A 22,227-nucleotide genomic window follows, 5' to 3' on the forward strand; every position below is an offset into this window, starting at 1 on the left:
TTTTTTTTTTTTTTTGTATTTCTAATTGAAGTTATAACACTATAACACTGAAAAATGTTTCATTATATTCATAATTTTTTTGTGAAGTCTTCTTCTCAAAACGGTATTGATAATATCGACGTTATTTTTATCTTTTGAATATAAAAAAAAAAAAGAAAAAGAAGAATAGAAGAGTAGAATAAAACCTAGGAGTATTGAATGAAATTTTTGGTACAAATTTTTTTTTTTTAAAGAAAATTCACATTTAAGAAGATAGATAAGATATAGATAGATATTATTGACCCATACTACTAGAGCGCGACGGAGTGAACAATATAAGGGGAATAAGACTGTCTATAGTCAGACGCGCCTAGAACGGTCATAACCACAAATATATCTGCCTGTACTTTCTTACACGTGCAGATTTATTTCTAATACAAAAGACCTTTTTTACATTTACATTTTTATCAAAAAAAACAAGCAATAAATCTTCGAATTGAAAAGCAAATTTAATTTAATCAATCATTTACAATATTCATCATTGTAGAATGTTATTTTCAATTAACAAATAATCTTTAAACGAATAAAATTGCTAAAGAAAAGAAAAGAAAAAAAAGAATAAACAAATCTTCAAATTAAAGAATACATTCACCCAACAATCCCCAACAATCCCTCAAACAATTAAAATAAATATCGCGGGAAGAGAAGAAAAAATTATATATATCGAATCGTTGAAAAGAAAAGAACTTCGAAACAAACAAAATATCTCGAAAGAGAAAAGACAATTAACACCGATATCACAAGTACATCGATGAAAGGATCCATCCTTTTCATAATGAACTTACCAATGAAAGACTCAGCACAATTAATATTACCTGTATATACACTGTATATATGTTCTGCGAGGCTATGTAAGTTAAAAGGAAATGTTACAGAATATAACAGAGGGAGAGAGAGAGAGAACTACGACACAGCGATATTTATGTACGTATATATAGAAAACAGGCACAGATAGTGACACTGCAGACATCGAGCTCGTACGCGAAACATATCTTTGGTAACACAGAAACAATACATTACTCGACGACAATCGTGTTATATATATATATTATATATATATATATATATATATGTTATATATATATGTATATATATATGTATATATGTATGTAGACAGATGTAGACAAAAGTCGTCGAATATGGGAGTATAGGCATGTATTTTCAACTACGTTCAGCAGTAAATCAAGCAAACAATGAACGCGACGGGTAGCGACAATCGGTTGTTTACAAGAGGGGTTAAGGTAGAAACACCGCAGCTTGACGTATAATCGTATATATATAGTATATAGTATATAGATAAATATATAGGTAATGATATTGTGAACATGAGGAAACAGATCTCGCAAAATACGGCACTGCAGCTACGCAAAATAAATGTACGATCAAAAAATAAAAAAAAAAAAAAAAAAAAAAATAGAAAAAATATCTCAAAAATACGAACAGTAAATATTGTATAAAACGTCCATTTCAGGGACACAATATCAATTGTATCAGTAATCTTAAGATCGATTAATATTTATTTGTTGAAAAATAATTGTTAAAATTATTATTTTAATAATTAATTTCTCGATATCAATTTTTCAATAGAGTCAAGGTTAATTTGATAATTCTTTTTTTTTCTTGTTTCTTTCCATGAATATTAATCGATTCTTAAGTAAAAAAAAAAAAAAATGTAATTACTGGTCTTACTAAAAAAAGTCTATAACGCACTTAATAGCGATGCATGTACGTTTCGAGGTCTCGCTATAGAGATCTGCAAAGTAGAACAACCTGTGTATCGATGTTAATAAGCACGTTACGTAGAACGATCGTGGGTGTCTTCTTGGAACTCGTCTAACTGGAAACGCGAATCACCGGATAACGCGATTCTTTCTTTCTCATTTCTCTTTTTAAATCGATTTTTTTAACGATTATCCTACAAATATATATCGAGGTATACAGAGATATTTCGTTCACGTTTACAGTGTCAATGATCGCGTATTTTTTTTTTCTTTCTTTCTTTCTTTTCTATATACGTGGAATAACACGTAAAAGGATATGTGGTTTTATGGGAGATTTGAGTTGGATGCCAAGATCGATTTGCGCGAATAATCGACAAGAACGATTCACGTGGCTCCCGGAGACTTCTCTTCTGCTTCGATGAATCGTGTCAATCCCTCCGTTGTAAATCGACATTAAACAGTGGCACGAAATTTCCACGAATCCATTTGACATCATCGAAATTGCATTTCTTCGAAATTTATAATCGAAATGGTTTATAATCCATTCGAATGAATACGTTGATTGAATCGAAGGAATTGAACAAAACACTTTTTTACACAGAAGAAAAGCGAAACGTGATGAAACGCGCCGTGGAAATCGTTCGTCGATTATATAAAAATATGTATGTAAATAATATATGGAAATAATAATATGGAAAATTTATGAATTATATATAGATCGTTTCGTGATCGAGAATGAAGATTAAAAAAAAAAAAGACAAAAAAAAAAACGAATCCCGATGGTCAGCCAACAAAGATCCTTTCGAATCGATGATGGCTGATCATTTTCTTTAAACAGGATGAAGGAAACACGGCCGCGTTCCTACCTCGCCTTCCGCTCTCTTCTTCTCGAGCTCCTTCTGCTTGGCATGTTCCTCGGCGATGCGAGCCTCGATCGCTGCCAGGGACTCCCGCGTGAACGGACGGAACAAACTTCTTTCTTCCTCTGATACAGAGTCAGAATCTTCGGACATTGTCTAAGCTGCACACAGCTGAGCCACCTTCCTGGATAATGACAATCGATCTTATTTTAATTACAAACATATAAACGTTGAATTATCTATATTTCGATATTAATTAATCCTGATATTAATAATAATAATACATCCTTGAACTCGAAGGATATTGCTTGATTTGATATTAATCTTAACTTTGACATTTTAAAAGTTGGTATTAAGGATAGGATAGGATAGGAGAAGTTGTTCGATATCAATTTATAGTAATAATCCTGACTGTTAATATCGTTAATTTTATAATATTTGATGTTGGTGAAGTTTTGAAAAGTGATTTAGTGAAAAAGGAAAAATAACAAATAATATTGATTGTTATAAAAATGAATGATAAGCTTCTGTGAATATTTCTTTTTTAGACATTTCTGCGCTAAGCGAAGAAAATCTTTTAACTTTTAATCAATAGTGATCAAATGTATCAAGGTATTTCTTTAAAGTAGTTATATATATTCGTGAAACTATAAGCTTATATCCCGAGTCTAAGGAAATTGTAGGCCGAACTTATTTCTATAATGGGATGGCACACTTCGAGACCCCTCTTTCCCAACTCTATGTCTCAGACCACTTAGTAATAAACTTCACGATGTTACGATATCGTAGAATTTCGTGTTAGGATGTCTCAAACGCGAGGAATTGGAAGGAAGTACGTGTAAGCATGCCCCTTTATATCTTAAAACGCTTCAAATTTTTTTGACTCATCTCCAATTTGTCCCCATTTATATAAAACTAAATTTTTATTTTCGAGTTTAAAAATCGACTATAAAATATAATTATCAATTACGGATTATCGATTTCGAAAAATTTTCTTTTCCACGAAATTTTCTTTTGAAAATTCATATTCCTCTCTCATATTTTTTTTTTCTTTTTAACGTGAAATTAAAATTTTTTAAGAATTAATCCACTTTCGAGAACACACGTAGAGAACAATTATTTATCAGTATTAAAGAATCCTGTAAACTGTACTCGACAGATTGAAATATTGCAATATCGATGCACGACAAAGAACTTTAACTTTTTCCAATCTGTCGCGACATCCCGATTTGTCTGGTGCACTTAAAAATTGGAGCACTGCCAACACGAGCTTTATCGTATTGAAACGAGAAGCCCCGATGTAGGATCAGCTCCAACTTAATTATTAAACATTGTGTTATTGAAAAGCCATGAACAATGTAAGGGATAAAACCGTGTTTAAGTCGCAGGAAAGAAGACACTAGTTGAATCTTGATGAACTTTTTTGTGAATTGCGAATTAAGTCGGAAATATGAAGAATGTAAATCTGCATTCTCTCTGTAGTTAAAGAATGACTCGTTTCGATGATGCATTCAGAAAGATTATAATATAATGATATATTACAAAATTTTATAATTTCATTGTTTGATATTAAATTTGCGAATATAAAAATTATTAAGAAAACTAAAAAAGTCATAAATCATATCATTTCTTTCTATATTATGTAAAAAGTTTCATTAATTTGTAAGATATTTAAAATTTCTTTCGAATGATCAAAGTTTTCCATAAATAGATATACTAATGCCTCGTTCCTCAGAATGCTTGTAAGTAGAAATAGAAAGTTCATTAAATATGCATGAGATTTATCGAACTTTCAAGCTCATTCAATGTTCTCAAAATGTGTTAGGACAGATAGTAAAACTAATTATTTATTTTTCTTTTTTTTATATGTATATAATATTAATATATTCGTTTTATTTATATAAAATATTTTATTTAAAAAAATAAAACAGAATTATATCTTCTAAGAACTAATTTTTCAAATAATTTTAAATTTTAAATTATAATTTTTATAAATTTTCAATTATACTTTAGTAGAAGTATTTTTTCTATTATAGTTTTTTTCCATATATATGATATAAATACTGTATATTGTAGTACTATACCATAATTATTTTTGGCTGCTATCATGCTGTCCTGTTTTCATTTCTTCCACTCTATCACTATATTTTTATAGCCAGAGCCAAAGATTTCAGTAACAAGGACATTAATCTATTTCCCCCATTATATCTTTTTCTTATAAAAGAGATAATTCTAAAAGAATAAAAATCTATAAAATGACCATTTACAAAAATAATAAACTATAAATTTATATATTTAAATTTATATATTGATTAAATTTTCATATAAAATTGTGAATAATTTATCTATAGAATAAATATTAAAAAATCAGAATAAAATTATTAAAACCATTAATTATTGTTTGTTTAAAATTTTAAAATTAAATTTTAAAAGAATTCATATGTGTTAAAAATAAAAAAATAAAGCGAGATAAAATGAGTGGAGTATCCTCTTTCCTTTGTGCCATCCTTCTCTCAAAATGATATATAGTTTATGTCGATTCTGAGAGCACGTAGTAAAAGTATTAGCCCTTTGCGATCCTACATCAAGTTATAGTTGACATTTCATTCCTTTCGCTTGTAATAAATAAAAATGAAATATGATATAATTCCATTTATACTATAAATATAATCTAATTAACAATTTTTTGAACAATTTTTTTAAACAATAAATTGTATTATATTTTTTAATTCTACTTCAACATCGAAAACTATGTAATTTTGCTTTATTTTAGAGATCGCCATGATTAAATCCAACATCAAATACTACGTACAATTAAATAATAGCAAATAGTTTTTGAGGATAATTTCCTAAAATCAAAACTTCAAAGATATTCAAATTACAAACAGTTTTTAAAAAACAATTATTGGAATGAAAATTTCAAACAGCTTTTTGTCTACCTCTCTAAAAGCAAAATTTCAAATGTATTCAAATCGCAAATAGTTTTCGAATCTATCCATCTCTTTGAAATCAAGATTTCAAACACGCATCCTTTGAAAATGTAAATCACCCGGAATGAAACGTCAAACGTAATTTATCCTCAGGCCAGAAAGGATTAATCGCTTTACAACCACGAACGAGATATCCCGTGACACAACTGTTGTTCGTACAACAGTTCCACAAAGTATCTTGCGAATTTGAATATCGATCATCGAACTATAAGAACTAACAATCTCGCCGGAATATCTCGTCCATTGTATATCTCTCTTGTATAAACCATGCTATATCTTCGAAATATCTTCGCGATTGCGAGCTCCCCTTTATTCAAATCCTCCGGCCAATTCGAAGATACTCACTTTTGATCGGTGCTAACAGTTCCTGAAGTGTAATGTGCGCGTGTCCCACGATGCGGGGGGGTAATAGAGTGGCTGCTGCGGTGGCTGCGGCTGCGGCTGACGAGGACGAGACCGGTGCTGAGAACCGCGCGACTTGCCGGCTAGTGGCCGGTACCTGGTCGTCGATTCGGGACGCGTCGTGCCGTCGAACCGATTTGACGACGCCGTTACGTACGATCGGACGGATAAATTCGACTCGTGCAGCACGTCGACTGCCGATCTACCGTTTCCCCTCGTTCCCCTCTTATACTTTTCGATCGCCGTGACTCTGCCTCTACCGTTGATACTTTCCCTGTTGATTCCACTACCGCTACTTCTAACGTTGCTCCTTTTCACTTTCACGCTAATACTTCTGCTTCTGATGTTGCTGCTGCTATCGTTGATGATGATGCTGTTGCTGCTGCTGCTACCTGAATCTCGTTCCGACGAAATGGCGACGAGAAATGACGAACGCGCTGCGGCAGTGCGTGCTATGTCGGGGACCGTCCAACGCGAACCAAGATTTTTCATGTCCGACCTGCGATTGCACAATGTACAAGTGTGATGATTTTTCATCGAGTTTCAAAGATAATTGGTCGGTTATGTTAGATTAGATTAATTGATTTTGTAGTTTTCTGGGAAAATCATTGTAAAATGTTGGAGGTAATTTTTTTTTTATATTGCAAGAATTTTATTGGACAGAGGACCAATGAATGTATGAACGTAAATTATGATTCGAATTAAATTTTTAAGTTTTTAATTCTGAAAATTAAAGATATCTGTTGAAATATTTAAAATATTTTGTAAAATTTTGCAGGATTTTTTATTTATGGAGATTACGATATTATAATGTGATGATGCATTTAGGATTTTCTAATATGTTCGTGAAAGTATAAAGTTTATGTAGAGTATTATATTGTTTTAAAAAAAAAATTATTTTGTTGCTATAAATTTTTAGAATTTTTAGAATTCTATCCTATAATTTTAATTGGTGAAAGAAAATTACCATAATGTTATTAATATAAACTAGTATAAACTACATAATCTATTATTCACTGATTGAGTGCAAGTAGATTTGTACTACCAGTGAACAATTCAAAAATAAAATCTATAGTTTAATCATTAGAAAATACTCGTACCATAAATTTTTATATACTTTCTTAAAAAATATATATAGAAAACAGTTAAAATTAAAATCAGATACTAATTGATTAATTAGACAAATTGTCTTATATAATACTCACGTGTGAATGAAGCGACGGGTGCGATCAATCCGTTATTCGATATAACATAGTCTGATCTTCGAGTCGATCGATACTTATCTATAACAAAAATAAAAATCTACATTAGAAACAGTGATCTATCTTTAAAATCCACCAAAAAATCATATATATATCAAAAAATATATATATAAATATATATATATATATTCTGAAGAAATTTATATAAATTTACATTTAAAACATGAAAAATTTCTATATATTATGAAACGTATTTAAAAAATATAAAATACTTATAAAAAGAAACAATATACCGAAATAATATAAATTACTAATAACACATCTTAAAACGATAATGTGAAAATGAAAATATCCAAGTATTACAAAATAAATATAATAAATAACAAAAATTCTCAAAAATGTTTTTTATCCGTGATAATTCTCTTGTCAAACTAAATAGCATGTACTAAAAATAAAATAAGAAAAAAAAAAAATATCGGAATAAAGAACGTAAACCAACCTCGAGGATCGTATATATATATATATATGTATACGCGACGTTTTCGGGCGGAATATCTTTTGGCAGCGAGCAGCCACTCGAGAGTTTTGTCGTTCGTAAAAAAGTGCGGCGTGTTCACGCATATTCCCAACAACAAAAATTTATACACGGAGCATGCGATATAGAAGCGGCTCAAGGAAGGGTGTCGGTGGTCTTTGACCGAGTTTCGTGCGGTCGATCATATTCCGCCGGAACTCGGTCACGCGCTTATGCATCGGTGTCGTCGCCGCGGCGCCAACGGGCGAACCCGCGCACTCCCATACGCAAAGCAGGAAAAGTAAGAGTGAACGGTTGATTGCCAGTGGTACGGGTATACGCAGGATCAAGCCGCGCCGAGTGGCCGGCCGAAGAAGGACGAAGATGCCCGAACCAATTTAAAGACGACCACGAACTAACAATGTACCAGAAAGGAAGATCGACTGTGATTCGATTACGCTAATTGTGTCCAATCTTTATCTAGAAATTAATGAATCTATAGATTATGCGATAATATTAAATTTTTGTTTAGAAATGTTTAAAAAATGTTAAATTAGTCAATTTTTACTTCTTTTTGTTTATTATATCGATAATATTATAACAATATTTTTATAATTTTTAAAATATAAATATCGAGCACATGGCATATTTTCTTTATCTAATTATTTATTAATATTTGTTATCAAGTTTATGAATTATGAACGAAGTATTTTCCTTAAGATCAATTTTAATTATTTAATTTATATTTAAAAAGAAATAATAAATTGCAATTTATTACTAATATTTTTATAAATGGCATTTTATAAATAAAAGAAAGTGAATAATATATGTGCAAAAATTTAATTTTTTTATTTCTCACAAAATTTTGCAATTTTGACTATATATCTTTTTATCATATAGATTTTTACAATTGTATCAGTTTGATGCCAAGAGATAAATTAAGAGCTTGGAAAAAGAAGAACTGAATGAGGGTTGATCTCTTGAGAGATATTGGAATGTACACTCTTATTTAAAAGTCATAAGATACTTATTATATTTATGAGAATATAAAACAAATTATGAAGGAAATATATACTATTACTTTTTTATAATTAAAATTCACTCTTTATATACCAAAAATAATCTAAAATTTAATTAAAAATGAAAACCTATAATTTTTTTAGCAATTTTTTTAATATAAAAAATATGAATATCATTAAAAAAAATATATTTCTAGATTTAATGTCAATTTTATTTTAACCGTGAATTGTTTTTCACTTTTCCTAATGATAATTAATTATCTTTCTCTTTTCTAATATTTGGCATTGAGAAAGTGACAGTATTTTGAAATAATATGAACATATCGTGAAAAGTACAATAAACATTATGGAAAAAGAGATACATAATCCGGCGACATGGAATGCGATGAAGCTCAATTTAATTGCCTATTGCAGCTTTTATTCTGCGGATATATGACTACAATAAAAACGGCAGTCTGCCAACACGCAGGCTAGGAGAGAAACGGGGTCAGGTATGTCTACGGTAAATCAGCCTTCATCGAGGAATCAACAAAAGCATTCGACGTAACAAGAGCTCCCTGTTAAAGAGTCTAAACACTCCGATTTTTTTTTTTTTTTTTTTGTATGTACGGAGTATGAATTTGCAAGGACGCTTTAGAAATAGCAATTTATAAGAATACCATTGGAAATATTCGGATTACATCGAAATACTACCATCTCGTGAACTGAAAATTACAAAAATGATACTATGATGTATAAAAATCTCTGCATTATCTTATAAATTCATTAAAAATAATAACGATAAGTATCTTAACCAGCATAGAAAATTTTATTCTATGAAATTTGTACCATCAATATTACTTACTCTCTACATATAAGATCAAATATTATACAAACATCATGAGAAAACCGTTCCGAACAGTTTTTTCGAAAGCTCGAATCGTGAATCAATAAGCAAGTACTATAATGCATATAGCGAAACGAATACACGATCTATTTCGATATTGGCATCATTCGAATAAAGGATATAAAAGAATATAAAATCTCAATCTGTACTCTAAAAAATTCGATACGGAAAACTTTCGTTTCTTATATTTAATCACGAACGGACTAATTCGCGGTATCCGGTAAGTATGTAACGCGGAGGAAGATAATCTGGCAAAAGTTTCGCACGTGAAAAACGTGATACATATCGTGGCAAGTACTGCATTCTCTGTAATTGCACGGCTGCCATCTTGATGGAGAGTACGGCGGAAGGTACAGTGGCGCTACCGGAGGAGGAATAATGTAGGAAAACCGTTTTCTCCACATTGTGGTATGGCACAGTAGCGACCCAACACCAATGCCGACATTGCGTGACGTCACGAACCAGGCCGGGTACGTTGCGGAAAAACGTTGTCATGACGACGAGTGCTGACGCTACCGTCGCCGCACTGTCGTCGTTACCACCACCATCCGGCGATCTCACATCTACACCAATGCCAAGGATTGAAAATAGGGGGAAGGATAAAGAACTGTTTTTCTATCTACGATCTCTTCTTAATCCCTTAATTCAACCGTGTATCGGTCTCCGATCCGGAAAGTGCCGGACATTCGGATGAATCACGAATGTAGGTCATTTGGTATGGATTGAAAACGATACTGAAGAGAATTGAAAGAAATTGATATAGGGAACGTAAGAAAGATCAAAGAGTATAAATAGGAAATAAAAATATTTTGATGACTTAAAAAAAATTGAAATTAGAAGTTCATGTATTAAATGAATATGTATATTCGAAAATAGAAATGAGAATAGAAATTAGTTAGTGAAAGAAATATAGTAAGATCGTGATCATTAAAATCTTAAAAAAAATAAAATCTGAGAAATATAGAGATAGATAAAAACAGTAATGTATTATAAATTAAATTTGTATATAAATAAAATTGAATTAAAATTATTCCTTTTTTATATATGTTTTTATTTCTTATTTACAAAAATATATATAATGCATATATATTCTATGTATCAATTTAAATAACATTTTATATTTTAAAACGTTAAGATTCTTTTATAGAGTGCATATATTTTTGAATATGACTACATCAATTGGTATCGTTTCTTAATTATTTTAATTTATAATTCTACTATATCGATTTTACCTGTTAATTACATAATCATAACTTTTGAAGTAATAACATTCTGAGATTTTAAAATTATAAAAATAAAAAATTATATATTGTATATTTGCAATATTAAAAAAATTAGAAAATTTTAATATAGAGTTTCAACTGGAAATAATTCATGATAAAATGAAATTTGTTAATAATTTTTAAATATGATAAAAAAATATTAAAAAATTGTTTAAAAAAATATAAAACTTTGAAAGAATAAAAAAGTACATTTATATTGCGGTATAATAATAATAAAATATTAACATTGGTGTTGTAAACGATGTGAAGAATAAGTTGTACGTAAAAAAAAATATAAGTACGATGGCAATAGTAGAAAATTATTTTGCATCATCAATGGAGGACGACTAATAGATTATTAGGTGTGCCTGTTGTTTTAGCGTGACATCCCAAAGATTGCTATCGTGTAAATATCACCAAAAGCTAGAATCGATAATCAATTAACGCATATGAACAACTAACTTTTTAACCGAGATTAAATTTTTCATATACTTTGAAAGTCATTATGAAAATCAAAGAAAAAATTTAATTAATACAGAATTGAACTTAAATAACGAAATTTAAATTATTTAAATGTTAATATCTTTAAAAATTTGTAAAATTAAAAAATCTATTTAAGAAATATTAAAAAATTAATATCTCTAAAAACTTGCAAAATTAAAAAATCTGTTTAAGAAATATTAATATATAATATATATAAATATACATATGTATTAAGATATTATCGATGATATTATTTTAGTGTATATTTAAATAAACTATTTTTTCAAATAAAATATCCAAAAAAATAATATCTGGAAAATTTATATTTTCATATTTTATATAAACTAAATTTAAAAAGTATATAAATCATATCATGATGTTAACTAAAATATTAAGTATATAATGCAAATTGTTGCTCTCACGACATCAGCTGCACTGACACGACCCACAAAAGACAAAGTATATCTGAAACTAAAGTATAGTGCAGAACAGGGCCATGCGTTCTTGCGAGGACAATCGATCGATTGCCCCTTTGCCTGCCTGCATGCCTGTCTGACTTCTCTTACGGATTTTCACTTGTCACTACACTTTAGAAACATTAGCCAACAACAAGATGCGATCTTGATCAAGTATTCTTCATTAATCGATAGAACCTTGAACTCTATATCATTTTCTCTATATATTTCAACATCTTCCTTTCCTAAAGGAAGGCTGCGAAGCCCTTTCTAAACTTGTGTCTTTTATTTATCATCTAATATTAGATCGAAAAAAGCAAATAAAATTATTATTTTGTTTATTATCAGAATCAAAGAAAAATAAAATATTTTAAATTTTCATTAACAAATTGTGATATATATTTTTTTAGAAGTTTGTAATAGAGAAATAAAGATATTAGATATTATTGTCAATCGAAATGAAAAGTTCAATAATCTTATTAAGCTGAACTTGTATATTCAGAAGATATATTATTCAATTATCTGTCTGTTTGAAGTTTTAATATGCTACGACTTGAATGCTGTACTATTTTATAGGTTTCGTTCTTTAGAATGATTTAATTGTCTTACTTAACATTTGTTAAAATTTTCTATTTGCCAATTGAGAACGATATTTATAATATATCAAATAATTTAAAATATTTAAAAAGTACTAAAATTAATATTTAAAAAATATATATTTAACAAATAACTAATAATAAAAAATATTAAAATGTTATTTAAAAATTATTAAAAGAATGAATGAAAATATGAAAATTCTAAAAAATATTCAAAATATTTAAAAATAATATTAAAAAATTAGAATATTAAAATCACTATTCATTATATTACAATTAATTCATATTTTATGTTATTATTTAACTCCATTGAATGATTGCTTTTAATTATATCAAATTTACTAATTCTAAGATTAGCTATAAAAGAGTTAGGAAATCCCACAGGGATACTCTATATTAATATCATAAATTTCAGACTGACACATACCAACGTTTTGAGTGCAGTTCTGCTTAGAACATTGTGTAAAGCATATCGCACCTGTTGCGTTTGCTCGTTCAACGTTTGCCCTGCAAAATCTCCCTCCTTCTTTTATCACCAACTTCGTTAATGCGCACGCGCATAGTTTTATAGCACCGTTGCTTATCATGGCGCATTCAGAATTTGTGCGTTGTATCAAAGCATTTTTTGTATAAACATTCTAGTTATAATTCCTGCAGATGCAATATCATTGTTAAGAAAAATCAAAAATTCTTTGATTCACAGATTCACAGATTCACAGATAATAAAGGTAATAAATTGATTTGAAACGAGAATATTTTAATGGATATTAATTAAGACTGATAATTTATTAATTAGAATGATTTAGTAGGATTACTAATAACAGTAATTTCATGGTTAGACTTAACAATTAAATTATTAATAATTTAATGGTTAGAATTACTGGTAATTTTATGATTAATTATTAATTTCATAATTATCAATTTGTTAGTGGATTAATTAGTTTAATTAATTAGAATTATAGATTATTAGAAATTTAGTATCTAAGACAAATGTTAAAATAATTTTCTTATTTCAAGTTTATTTAAATATTATACATATTTTGAAATAATGAATTCCAGAAATTTACTGTTTCCAATATTAAAAAATTTGAAATTAAAATCAAAAATCTAGAACTACAACTCTCAAGCTTGATTACAATTGCAGAATATTAAATGCTTTGAAATTGCAATTATAAAAAATTGTATGCTTTGAAACTGCAATTCTAAGAAAATGTAAACTTAAAGATAGTATATCAAATAAAAATTTTATCCTATAATTGCTAGTTACAAATCTTATAATCAAAAACTGTAAATTATAAGTTATTTTTAATTTTATTTAAAAATAAACTTTAAAACTTTAACTTTTATTTAAAAAAAAATTTCCATATATGATTCTAACATGCAAAATAAATAAATTAATAGATTGAAATGGATAGAAAACTGTTGCATGCCAAATGCTAACAAGTAACGCTTTTACAGGAATTGCATTTAATGAATCGAAATATCAAGGATAAGAGAGGGGACAGAAGGTTTCGAGAGCACAAGAGAACGTTTAAGTCGAAGAAATCGACTTTGACGTCATGCTTTTCTCGCGCGACGAACGGATGGGAAAATACGCTTCCTTTTAGCCACAGACAATGTAGCTTTGATATGACCTTTGACATTACACGGTTATACTATCGATCTTTTATTTATTAAGCTAAATAGTTCATCAAATTTTAAATAATGTAAATATATCCTTCTCCAAGACACATGTACAGACCATTTGATTTTACATAATATGTATATTCATAACCTAACAAGTAAAAAATGAATATAAAAATAACCTAAAACTTTTACTTTTGATTTTATCCTTTCATATATATATATATATATATATATATATATATTCTAATAAAATATAAAAATAAAAATATAGTGAAAAAATAAAAATATAGTGATATTTTGACATATATAACAAAATTTCCAATTCTTGTCTTAATTTGGAGGTTATGTTCAACGATCGAGAATTTGCGGAAAGTTGATCTTTCTCAAAAAATCCAAAATGAACACAATTCATGCGTTTTTTTCACATCAAAGAAAGTCTCAGTGAGTCTGATGGTCGTGCATGAGGCGGTGATCGATACCATCGCACGACTCTTAAGCGGATCGTGCACGTCGTATTGACCGGCAATTTTCGCGCGGAGGAAGGTCATCACGAGACATACAAGAACACAGAGTGAGCATACAAGGAATACGATATAACCGGTATATAGTGTATGCGCCAGGAAATACGACCTTCATCGCCACGAACACAAAGGCAGCTGAAGCTATTTCACGTGCGACTAATCTCGAGAAGAGAGAGCAAAGAAGAAGAGCAAGCGCTTATCGTCATCGCGAGAGTGAACCCCTGACTGATCCCTGACCGAGGCAGTTATCGATCGATATATCGAGAATGGAACAGCAGTCGCGCGTCACGCTATACGTAGATATATATCATTCGTATATGCGTGTGTCTTTCTATGTGTGTATGTGTGTGTGTGTGTGTCACTATACATTTATATGTATATGTCACTTTACAATTCGATTCGTGCTATCGTGTCTAACCTAATCGAAACTGTATAGTAGTCACGGTAATTGATTATATATGTATATATAGTGAGAGAAAGCAAGAAGATTCACACGTAAAATAAAATATATTTTTCACATCATGACATAAATCGTCCTGATATATAAAAGTGAAAAATTTCATTAGCAATTAAAACACGAAGAAACGATAAATGTATAAAAAAAAATACATTGCAACAAAGATAATTTATTATGAGATAGACTTGTATGGTAGCGCTGTTAGCGCCTCCTTCAAGAAGCACACGCGGTTTCCAAGTGGTAAAATCAACGAAATATCTTACACGTTGTTTACCCTAATCAATTCATCAACTCACGTGAATCATTTTGATAAGTGATTACTATCGAATGAAAATAATTCAATTCAAAAATATTCGATTCAAATTTCACAAAAAAAGTATCCAAAATAAAATGCATAAACAGTTTAAAATTTTTTTTTCACTTACAATCGAGGAGTTTCTCTGGTAATGTAGGGATAGTCGTAGCTTGAACGAAAAAAGCACGACGTAGCGATATGGAAAAGAGGCACTGCGACGTCGAGGAGGGGCGGGTTCTGAGATACCTCCGCGGGCCTTACTTATTCAACTTCGGCAAGGATAGAGCACACTATCAAGCAATGACACTGTAAACTGAACACACACCGTACATCGACAAACTTTTCTGTCTTTTCCGTATACGTGCGTGTGTGTTTATGTGTGTCTCTTTCTTTTATTCTCTTCTTTTTCTCTTTTCTTTCTTCCGTTCTTTCCTTGTTTCTATTTCTTTTCACAACGATTATAGACGATAGACAATGAAACGTATCCTAGTTTCTCGAATATCTTTTTAGACTTTTCAAGAATTCCAACGAATTTCTTCGTTCCTTTCCTAATTTTCGTTCTTCCGCTTTTTCTTCTTCCTTCTTCTTCGTCTCTTTTGTTCTTCTCGCGCCTCCACCTCCTCTTCCGACACCTCTGTTCTTCACCGCAGCGGCAAGGACCCGCCCCGTGTCGCGCTACACAAATGTGTAGTGGATAAAGAGAGCGTAAAACTTGCTCTGCGACAACATTATCTGGCCGGTTATCGGTATCTCGCTGCAGTCGTCATTTCTTCCTTTCCTCCAGTCTCACCGCCCGCGTCGCAACGAAAATTGATCGCGTTGCGCGCGACGGTCCCTTCCTGGGGGACAGACCCGACGCGTTCTACTACTCGCACCGCTGTCACCCCGTAATACAGCTTCGTCTGACTACGATCCTTCCGTCTTTCCTGCCTTCCTGCCGTCCTTCGTACCCTTAGCTTTCCTTACCGAAGGACCGACCAGGTCCTTTCCACTTCCTTTATCTGCCAGTTCCTTCTGGCACATAGACGCGCGCGCGCGCCTTCTCTCTCTTTCTAACACCCGTCTGTCTCTATCGTTACCCCTCCCTCTCTTTCTTTCTTATTCCCCCTTCTGTTTCCCTCTATCACTTATACCTCCTACCTAGCACTTTCTCACTCTTTCTTCATCCCTATATATCCCCCCTACTCGTTTATATCTCTTTCTCTCTCTTTCTTCCCGTAAACTCTATCTCGTTCACTTAGTCGCCACTAGCACTGTCTCCCGTTTTGTCAACGTTTTCCTCATCCGCATTCCTTCGTTTCGATCTTTGCTTTTTATCCAAGCTAATCTGGCCACGGGAATTCACCACCATCCACCAGTTCCCCGTTAACACTGAGTCTGAGTCTCTTAAAACACTCCGTGTCTGACGCACACTTTTATCGGCTAAAAAGCTTCTCTCGAGGACTGTGTCACGATTAGACAAACCCGACGCGGACGTTATTGCACCGCCACGCGCCAATCTCGCGCAGCGGACTCGACAGGAACTAGTTTCGAGGCGCCCCACTATATATCCGCACCATTCGCGACTCGCTACACGAACCACCCCTCTATCTGACCACCCACCACGTTCGACTAACCTGCGCGAGAGACTATCGCAACTACAAATCCGTACTCACCCAATGACAATTGCGATATACGCTTCTTCTGTATGAACCTTTGATTGAGCCCATTTCTTAGCTTTCGTCTCACTTCTCCACCATAACGTTTTCGAACGATCCATGGTAAGAATTATTCAGAAGGGAAATTTGTTTAATCGTAACTTTGATTTGAAATACAGTGAATACGAAGTTAATATCACGATTAGGATTCGTAAATTCGTACGTTCCTTGCTTCCGTTCCACGAATGGATCAATGAAAATGTACTCTTCCACTAACAGCACCTTACCCGCCACCCCTGTGATAGCGAGAAACACGGTACCACACCGCACCACCCTTACTATCTTCACCTAAAAACATTCGCCTGCCGCCTTTCGGAATAACCGACCGTCTCTGCAAGCTCGCCCGTAAAGCTTTCCTTAAGAAACTATTGGCTAGCGATTGTGCTGCGATCTTACTGTCATCCTGTCATCCGTCGCCATTAAGGTATCGTGTAGATTTCCACCCTTCTACAGCAATTATATATTGACAAGTTTATTTTTTGATTCTTTTACATTTTCTTTTTATATTTACATGTTTTATATATATATTCTATATATTTTTCGCTAAAATATTGATTTTGAATTCATTAAAATTTTAAGTATCAAAGAAAAATCAAAAAATTGTATTATACAAATATGTTTTTAGTTTAAAAAATAATTCTTGAAAATTGTTTTTTTATAGTTTATTATTACTTATATATAAATTTGTACATAATAATTTGTATACATTGCATTAATATATACTTCAAATTGATTTTCATGTATCAATTTGGAAATACGTGTAAAAAATATATGTGCTATATATAAATATAGGAAAATCTTTTTGTAAAATTTATCGGTGGTCTGTCGATAATACAACTAAATGTATATAGATTTCTATTAAACATTATTCAATTAGAAACTATGTACGATTTATAAATCATATTTTTACTGACTTAAATACGTCTCACTATTTCGTTTCGGTAATTTGGAAATACAAAGATATAAGCCGATTACTAATAAAATAATTAGCGGAAGGCCAAGACCAATTGAAATAATCATAATTACTAAATAAGAAAATTGTTCATCAGGAGGTGTACCATATCCAATCAAGAATGTCCTAAAAAAAATATTAATTATAAACTTATATATATTAAAAAATAAAATGAAGTGAAACTATGTATTATGAAATGAAAATGTGTATTAAAATAAAATTACCATGTAGAATAATATGTTTTTTTATAAAACCCATCTCCTTTTGTTCCTAATGATACAATAATTCTTTGAGTGAGCAAATTGTCAATTTTATCTCCATAATAACAATATAACATGGAATTCATAATAGCACTTGTATGATTAGATACTTTCAATGGTGAATATTGCATTGTTTCTGTAGAATTTGTTGTATCTCGAGATATAGTTGTATAAGAAATTGGTCTCCATTGCAAATAAGCTCCCTCTGTCTGGTAGTTGTCCATACTTTTATATGGTGGTGTTCTGACTTCAACAACCTAAAATAATATTAAAACAATATTAAATTTATTATTTATTTGTTTTTAATTCACTTATTTTTAATAAAGAGTAATAAAGAGTAATAAAAAACAATAATTAAATTACTAATACATTACTTCAAATATTCCAGGTGTATGTTCATCATCTAAACTTTTTTTTGGATTAATAAACATAGGAATATCAGGATTGCCTTCACCTGCCACCAATAATTCAATTGCAAATCTACTATTAGTAAAAGTTTTGTTAGTTTCTATATTTTGAAGGATAATATCAATTTGAGTAGAATTCTCAGTATGTAACATATGAGGCATAACTTCTGAATGATCAAGAGAACAAAATCCTATCAACTAAAAAATAAGTAAAACAAATTTTAATAAAATACATATTTTATATATACTTATACACAGTATGATATCTTACCGAAAGTTTTACAGTTCCATATCTACTGATATTCATAATACTATCATTATAATAGTTACCCTCCATATTTAATGTAACAAATTCAGTATTTTGTATTAAAGCTTTTCGATCCCATTGAAAAAACATAGGATGTATAACATTTGTATCTACAATATTAGTAATATTCATCATTGCTGTATCATTTTTATCATTGAATTCTATAATCTGAAAATATTATTCAATGTGTTAATAATAGTTATTTAATTATTTACGAAAGATTTAATATATACTAACCTTATTAAAAATTACTCCAAAAGTATAAATAGGTTCTTCTGTAAATTTTATGGAATTTTTTCTTTTAATAAAAAAATCTTCCCAGTTTATGTTTAATGAAGCTGAAGGTAAAGTAAGGGCTAAGAATACTGATGGATTACCATCAAAATCCCACAAATAATGTAAAGTGTCATTAGGGCCATCAGCTCTTAGGTAAACTGTTGTTAAATTTTTGTCTTTACATTTCGTGTCACAGTCATAATTCAGCCATGATCGTAACTAGTGCCAGGCAAATTCTTTTATATAAAAAAATGTAAATATATTGTTTGCAACTCAATAATTAAATAATACATAATTATAATTAATAAGTTCTATGAACCATACTTTACATCAATTACAATAGAATGAAATGATATTAATAAAATATTTTTTCACTTTATTTCTATGAAAAATATAAAAAATAAAATTGAAACAATTTTTATTATATATATGGGTGAATGTTATTATATAAAGAAAAATTTATTTTCAAATTTCCAAACAATTATATCATTATTAATCACTTTATTATTAGAGTTCTCACGTTAATTAATAAGTGGGTTATGGGAACTCGTGTTCCTCATTAAGTAACGTACTGCTCCCAATTACCATCGAATTGTTATTCAACAACGACGAATTGAGATATGACAATAATTTCTAAATCGACTCTGCCCGCAAGATAAAACAATCAGATGATGAATCATATTACGCGCGACCTTTGTTTTACCATTCGAAAAAGATGCTGATTCAAATAAATTAATCAAATCAAATTATTTATAATAATAATTAATAATAAAAATATATTACTTACAGTTCTTTGTGTACTACATCCAATTTCTATTAATGTAATAAATAAAAACAGTAATACAAAAACATTATTCATACTGTACGATATATATATATGTATATATATATATATAAAACAAATCAGAACATTTACTGACAACCCAACAGCAACTTTACTTATGACACTACTGGCTGTACTGAGGCACGATCGCTGGAATCAAAATGGATCTAAATGTACACTGCTTGCAGCGCCACGTTTGAGTTTGGAGAACTTGCAATTTAATTTTCCGAATAATCGAACTGCTGCAAATTTTACACAATATATATATATAAATTAATTTAAAAAATCCATCATAAATATTACATGAATATATTAATATATTTTGATAAATTTTCATTTATAAATGATTATATATCTATATAGATATTTTATCACAGATTATCACTAATTCTAAAATCTAGCGGAAAAGAAAATGTAAAGAATATATATTATTTTTGTTTTATACTACAGCAATAATGTCAAACATATATATATATATATATATATTTATGTAACCTAAATATCTTAATCAATAAAGCTTAAACAAGAAAGATGATAAGGCTAATCGAAAATCAATGCTATCTCTTAAACGCACAAATTTTGCAAAATAAGAAAAACAAATAAGAAAAAAGATAAATAGATATTTATATATTATATTATATTATACTCTAAATATCAAAAATAACTGTCTAAAATAAAATAAAATAAATTAGGGACTAAAGAATTAAGGACTAGCGTCATTTCTTAAATATTTTGAAAAGATATTTCTCAATGCAGTCGAGAGATGGCGCTAAATGTTAATTCTTATTCAATCTCTATCTTTTTCTTATTATTTGCTTTCTTTATTTATATAGTTTCATTTACGGCACTCTAGAGATGGCGCTGATTTCACAATTTTTACTCTATTTCTGTCCTTTTTCTACTGTTTATTCTCTTTGTTTACTATACAAAATTTATGCGCTCAAGAAATAATTTCAATTTTAGCATTTTCTTTGTTTAAACTATTGATTAAAAATTTTTTAGAATTTATTTAAATTACTATATCGTAAGTATATACAGTCTTGATCCAATTAAGCAATTGTTTTCAGATTTGAAATTAATTATTTATTATCTCTTTTTTATTTAAAATCATTTGCAAAGTGAAGATTCAAAAACAAATGAGAGATTCATGAAAGCAAAAAGTTATAAATATTTATGTGTATTCGGAATCAAAACAGAGTAAGAAAATATATTATATTCTATTTTTTTTTCAAAAAATAATATTGCTATTGATATAAGTTATTTTATTTTCTATTTTGAACTTTTTATTCGAATAAAGTTAAGCGGAATAATATATTTAATCTACAATAAGATCAAGCAAATTTTATGCTTATTTTGGAGCAAAATTGTACTTACTTGAATACTTACGTAAATATATTAACGTATTTCCAGTGAAACATTAAACTGTAATAAAATTTAAAATATTCTATGGCTGCATTTCGCGCCGAGAGAAGGAAACTCGTACCCCATTGGCTATTAGATTCCGCCAACGGTGGTGGAGTTACCAATCCTCGACACAGTATTTCAGTATTTTAGAAATTTAATATTCAAATTAAATAAATATTTCAACAAAGTAAATCATTATAAAAATATTAATTATAATATTAATTATAATAATAATATTTTAAATATTTCAGAATCAAATCTGTGGTAATGATAGTATTAACAATTGTATATAATGCTAAAAATTAAAAAATATTTTATTTCAATCGTAATAATATTTATTTATAAATAATTATATTAAAATGTTTCGCATTGGCAAACAATAATTGGCTCCTTTTCGGGACGCTGTGTACAGCCGAGAAAAGAGAACGTGTAAAAAGAGCATTAACTTGCAGACTACGACCTTGACCGAAGCAGTGTCCGCGCCTGAAGCACATACATATGTACTTACATACGAATGTTCGTATGTACGTCTAGCGTTTCAAGGAACTTTGTTCCTTCAGATTCTCACTGGTTACCTCCCTTTGTATGACATTTTTATATACATTAAAAATTAAGATCTTACGTTAAGAATTTTATATTATGATCAAATATAAAAAGCTATTTATTTTTAATATCGACATGATATATCTTTTTAATACATTTTTCAAGTTATTTAATAAAATATTGTTCTAAAAATTCAATTATTCATATTATTTGCAGCAGTTGTAGCCAAT

General features: G+C 29.8%; 2 protein-coding genes across 18 annotated transcripts in view; both read right to left on the minus strand.

The window, feature by feature from the left end:
• The window catches only part of LOC122716313 (sodium channel protein para), a 56,360-nt gene extending 39,088 nt beyond the window's left edge, over window positions 1–17,272 (minus strand). For all 17 annotated transcript variants that reach the window (XM_043939267.1, XM_043939272.1, XM_043939271.1 and 14 more), the window contains exons 1-4: window positions 15,459–17,272; window positions 7,218–7,295; window positions 5,956–6,511; window positions 2,627–2,804 (exon numbers count right to left, since the gene is read on the minus strand). In XM_043939267.1, coding sequence (XP_043795202.1) covers window positions 2,627–2,773 — 147 coding nt within the window. In that variant the 5' untranslated portion in view covers window positions 2,774–2,804; window positions 5,956–6,511; window positions 7,218–7,295; window positions 15,459–17,272. The remainder of the gene's footprint in view (window positions 1–2,626; window positions 2,805–5,955; window positions 6,512–7,217; window positions 7,296–15,458) is intronic.
• A 469-nt stretch (window positions 17,273–17,741) lies between these two features.
• Window positions 17,742–20,372, minus strand: LOC122716277 (glycosylated lysosomal membrane protein A-like). Its single transcript, XM_043939193.1, has 6 exons — window positions 20,015–20,372; window positions 19,189–19,446; window positions 18,916–19,119; window positions 18,612–18,842; window positions 18,202–18,494; window positions 17,742–18,103 (listed from the first exon to the last, which is right to left on the minus strand). The coding sequence occupies exons 1-6, from the start codon at window positions 20,084–20,086 to the stop codon at window positions 17,932–17,934; spliced, it is 1,230 nt and encodes a 409-aa protein (XP_043795128.1). The 5' UTR covers window positions 20,087–20,372; the 3' UTR covers window positions 17,742–17,931.
• Window positions 20,373–22,227: the final 1,855 nt, after the last annotated feature.

Source organism: Apis laboriosa, unplaced genomic scaffold (genome assembly GCF_014066325.1).
Source record: "Apis laboriosa isolate Shangri-la unplaced genomic scaffold, ASM1406632v1 scaffold43_cov150, whole genome shotgun sequence".
Classification (NCBI taxonomy): domain Eukaryota; kingdom Metazoa; phylum Arthropoda; class Insecta; order Hymenoptera; family Apidae; genus Apis; species Apis laboriosa.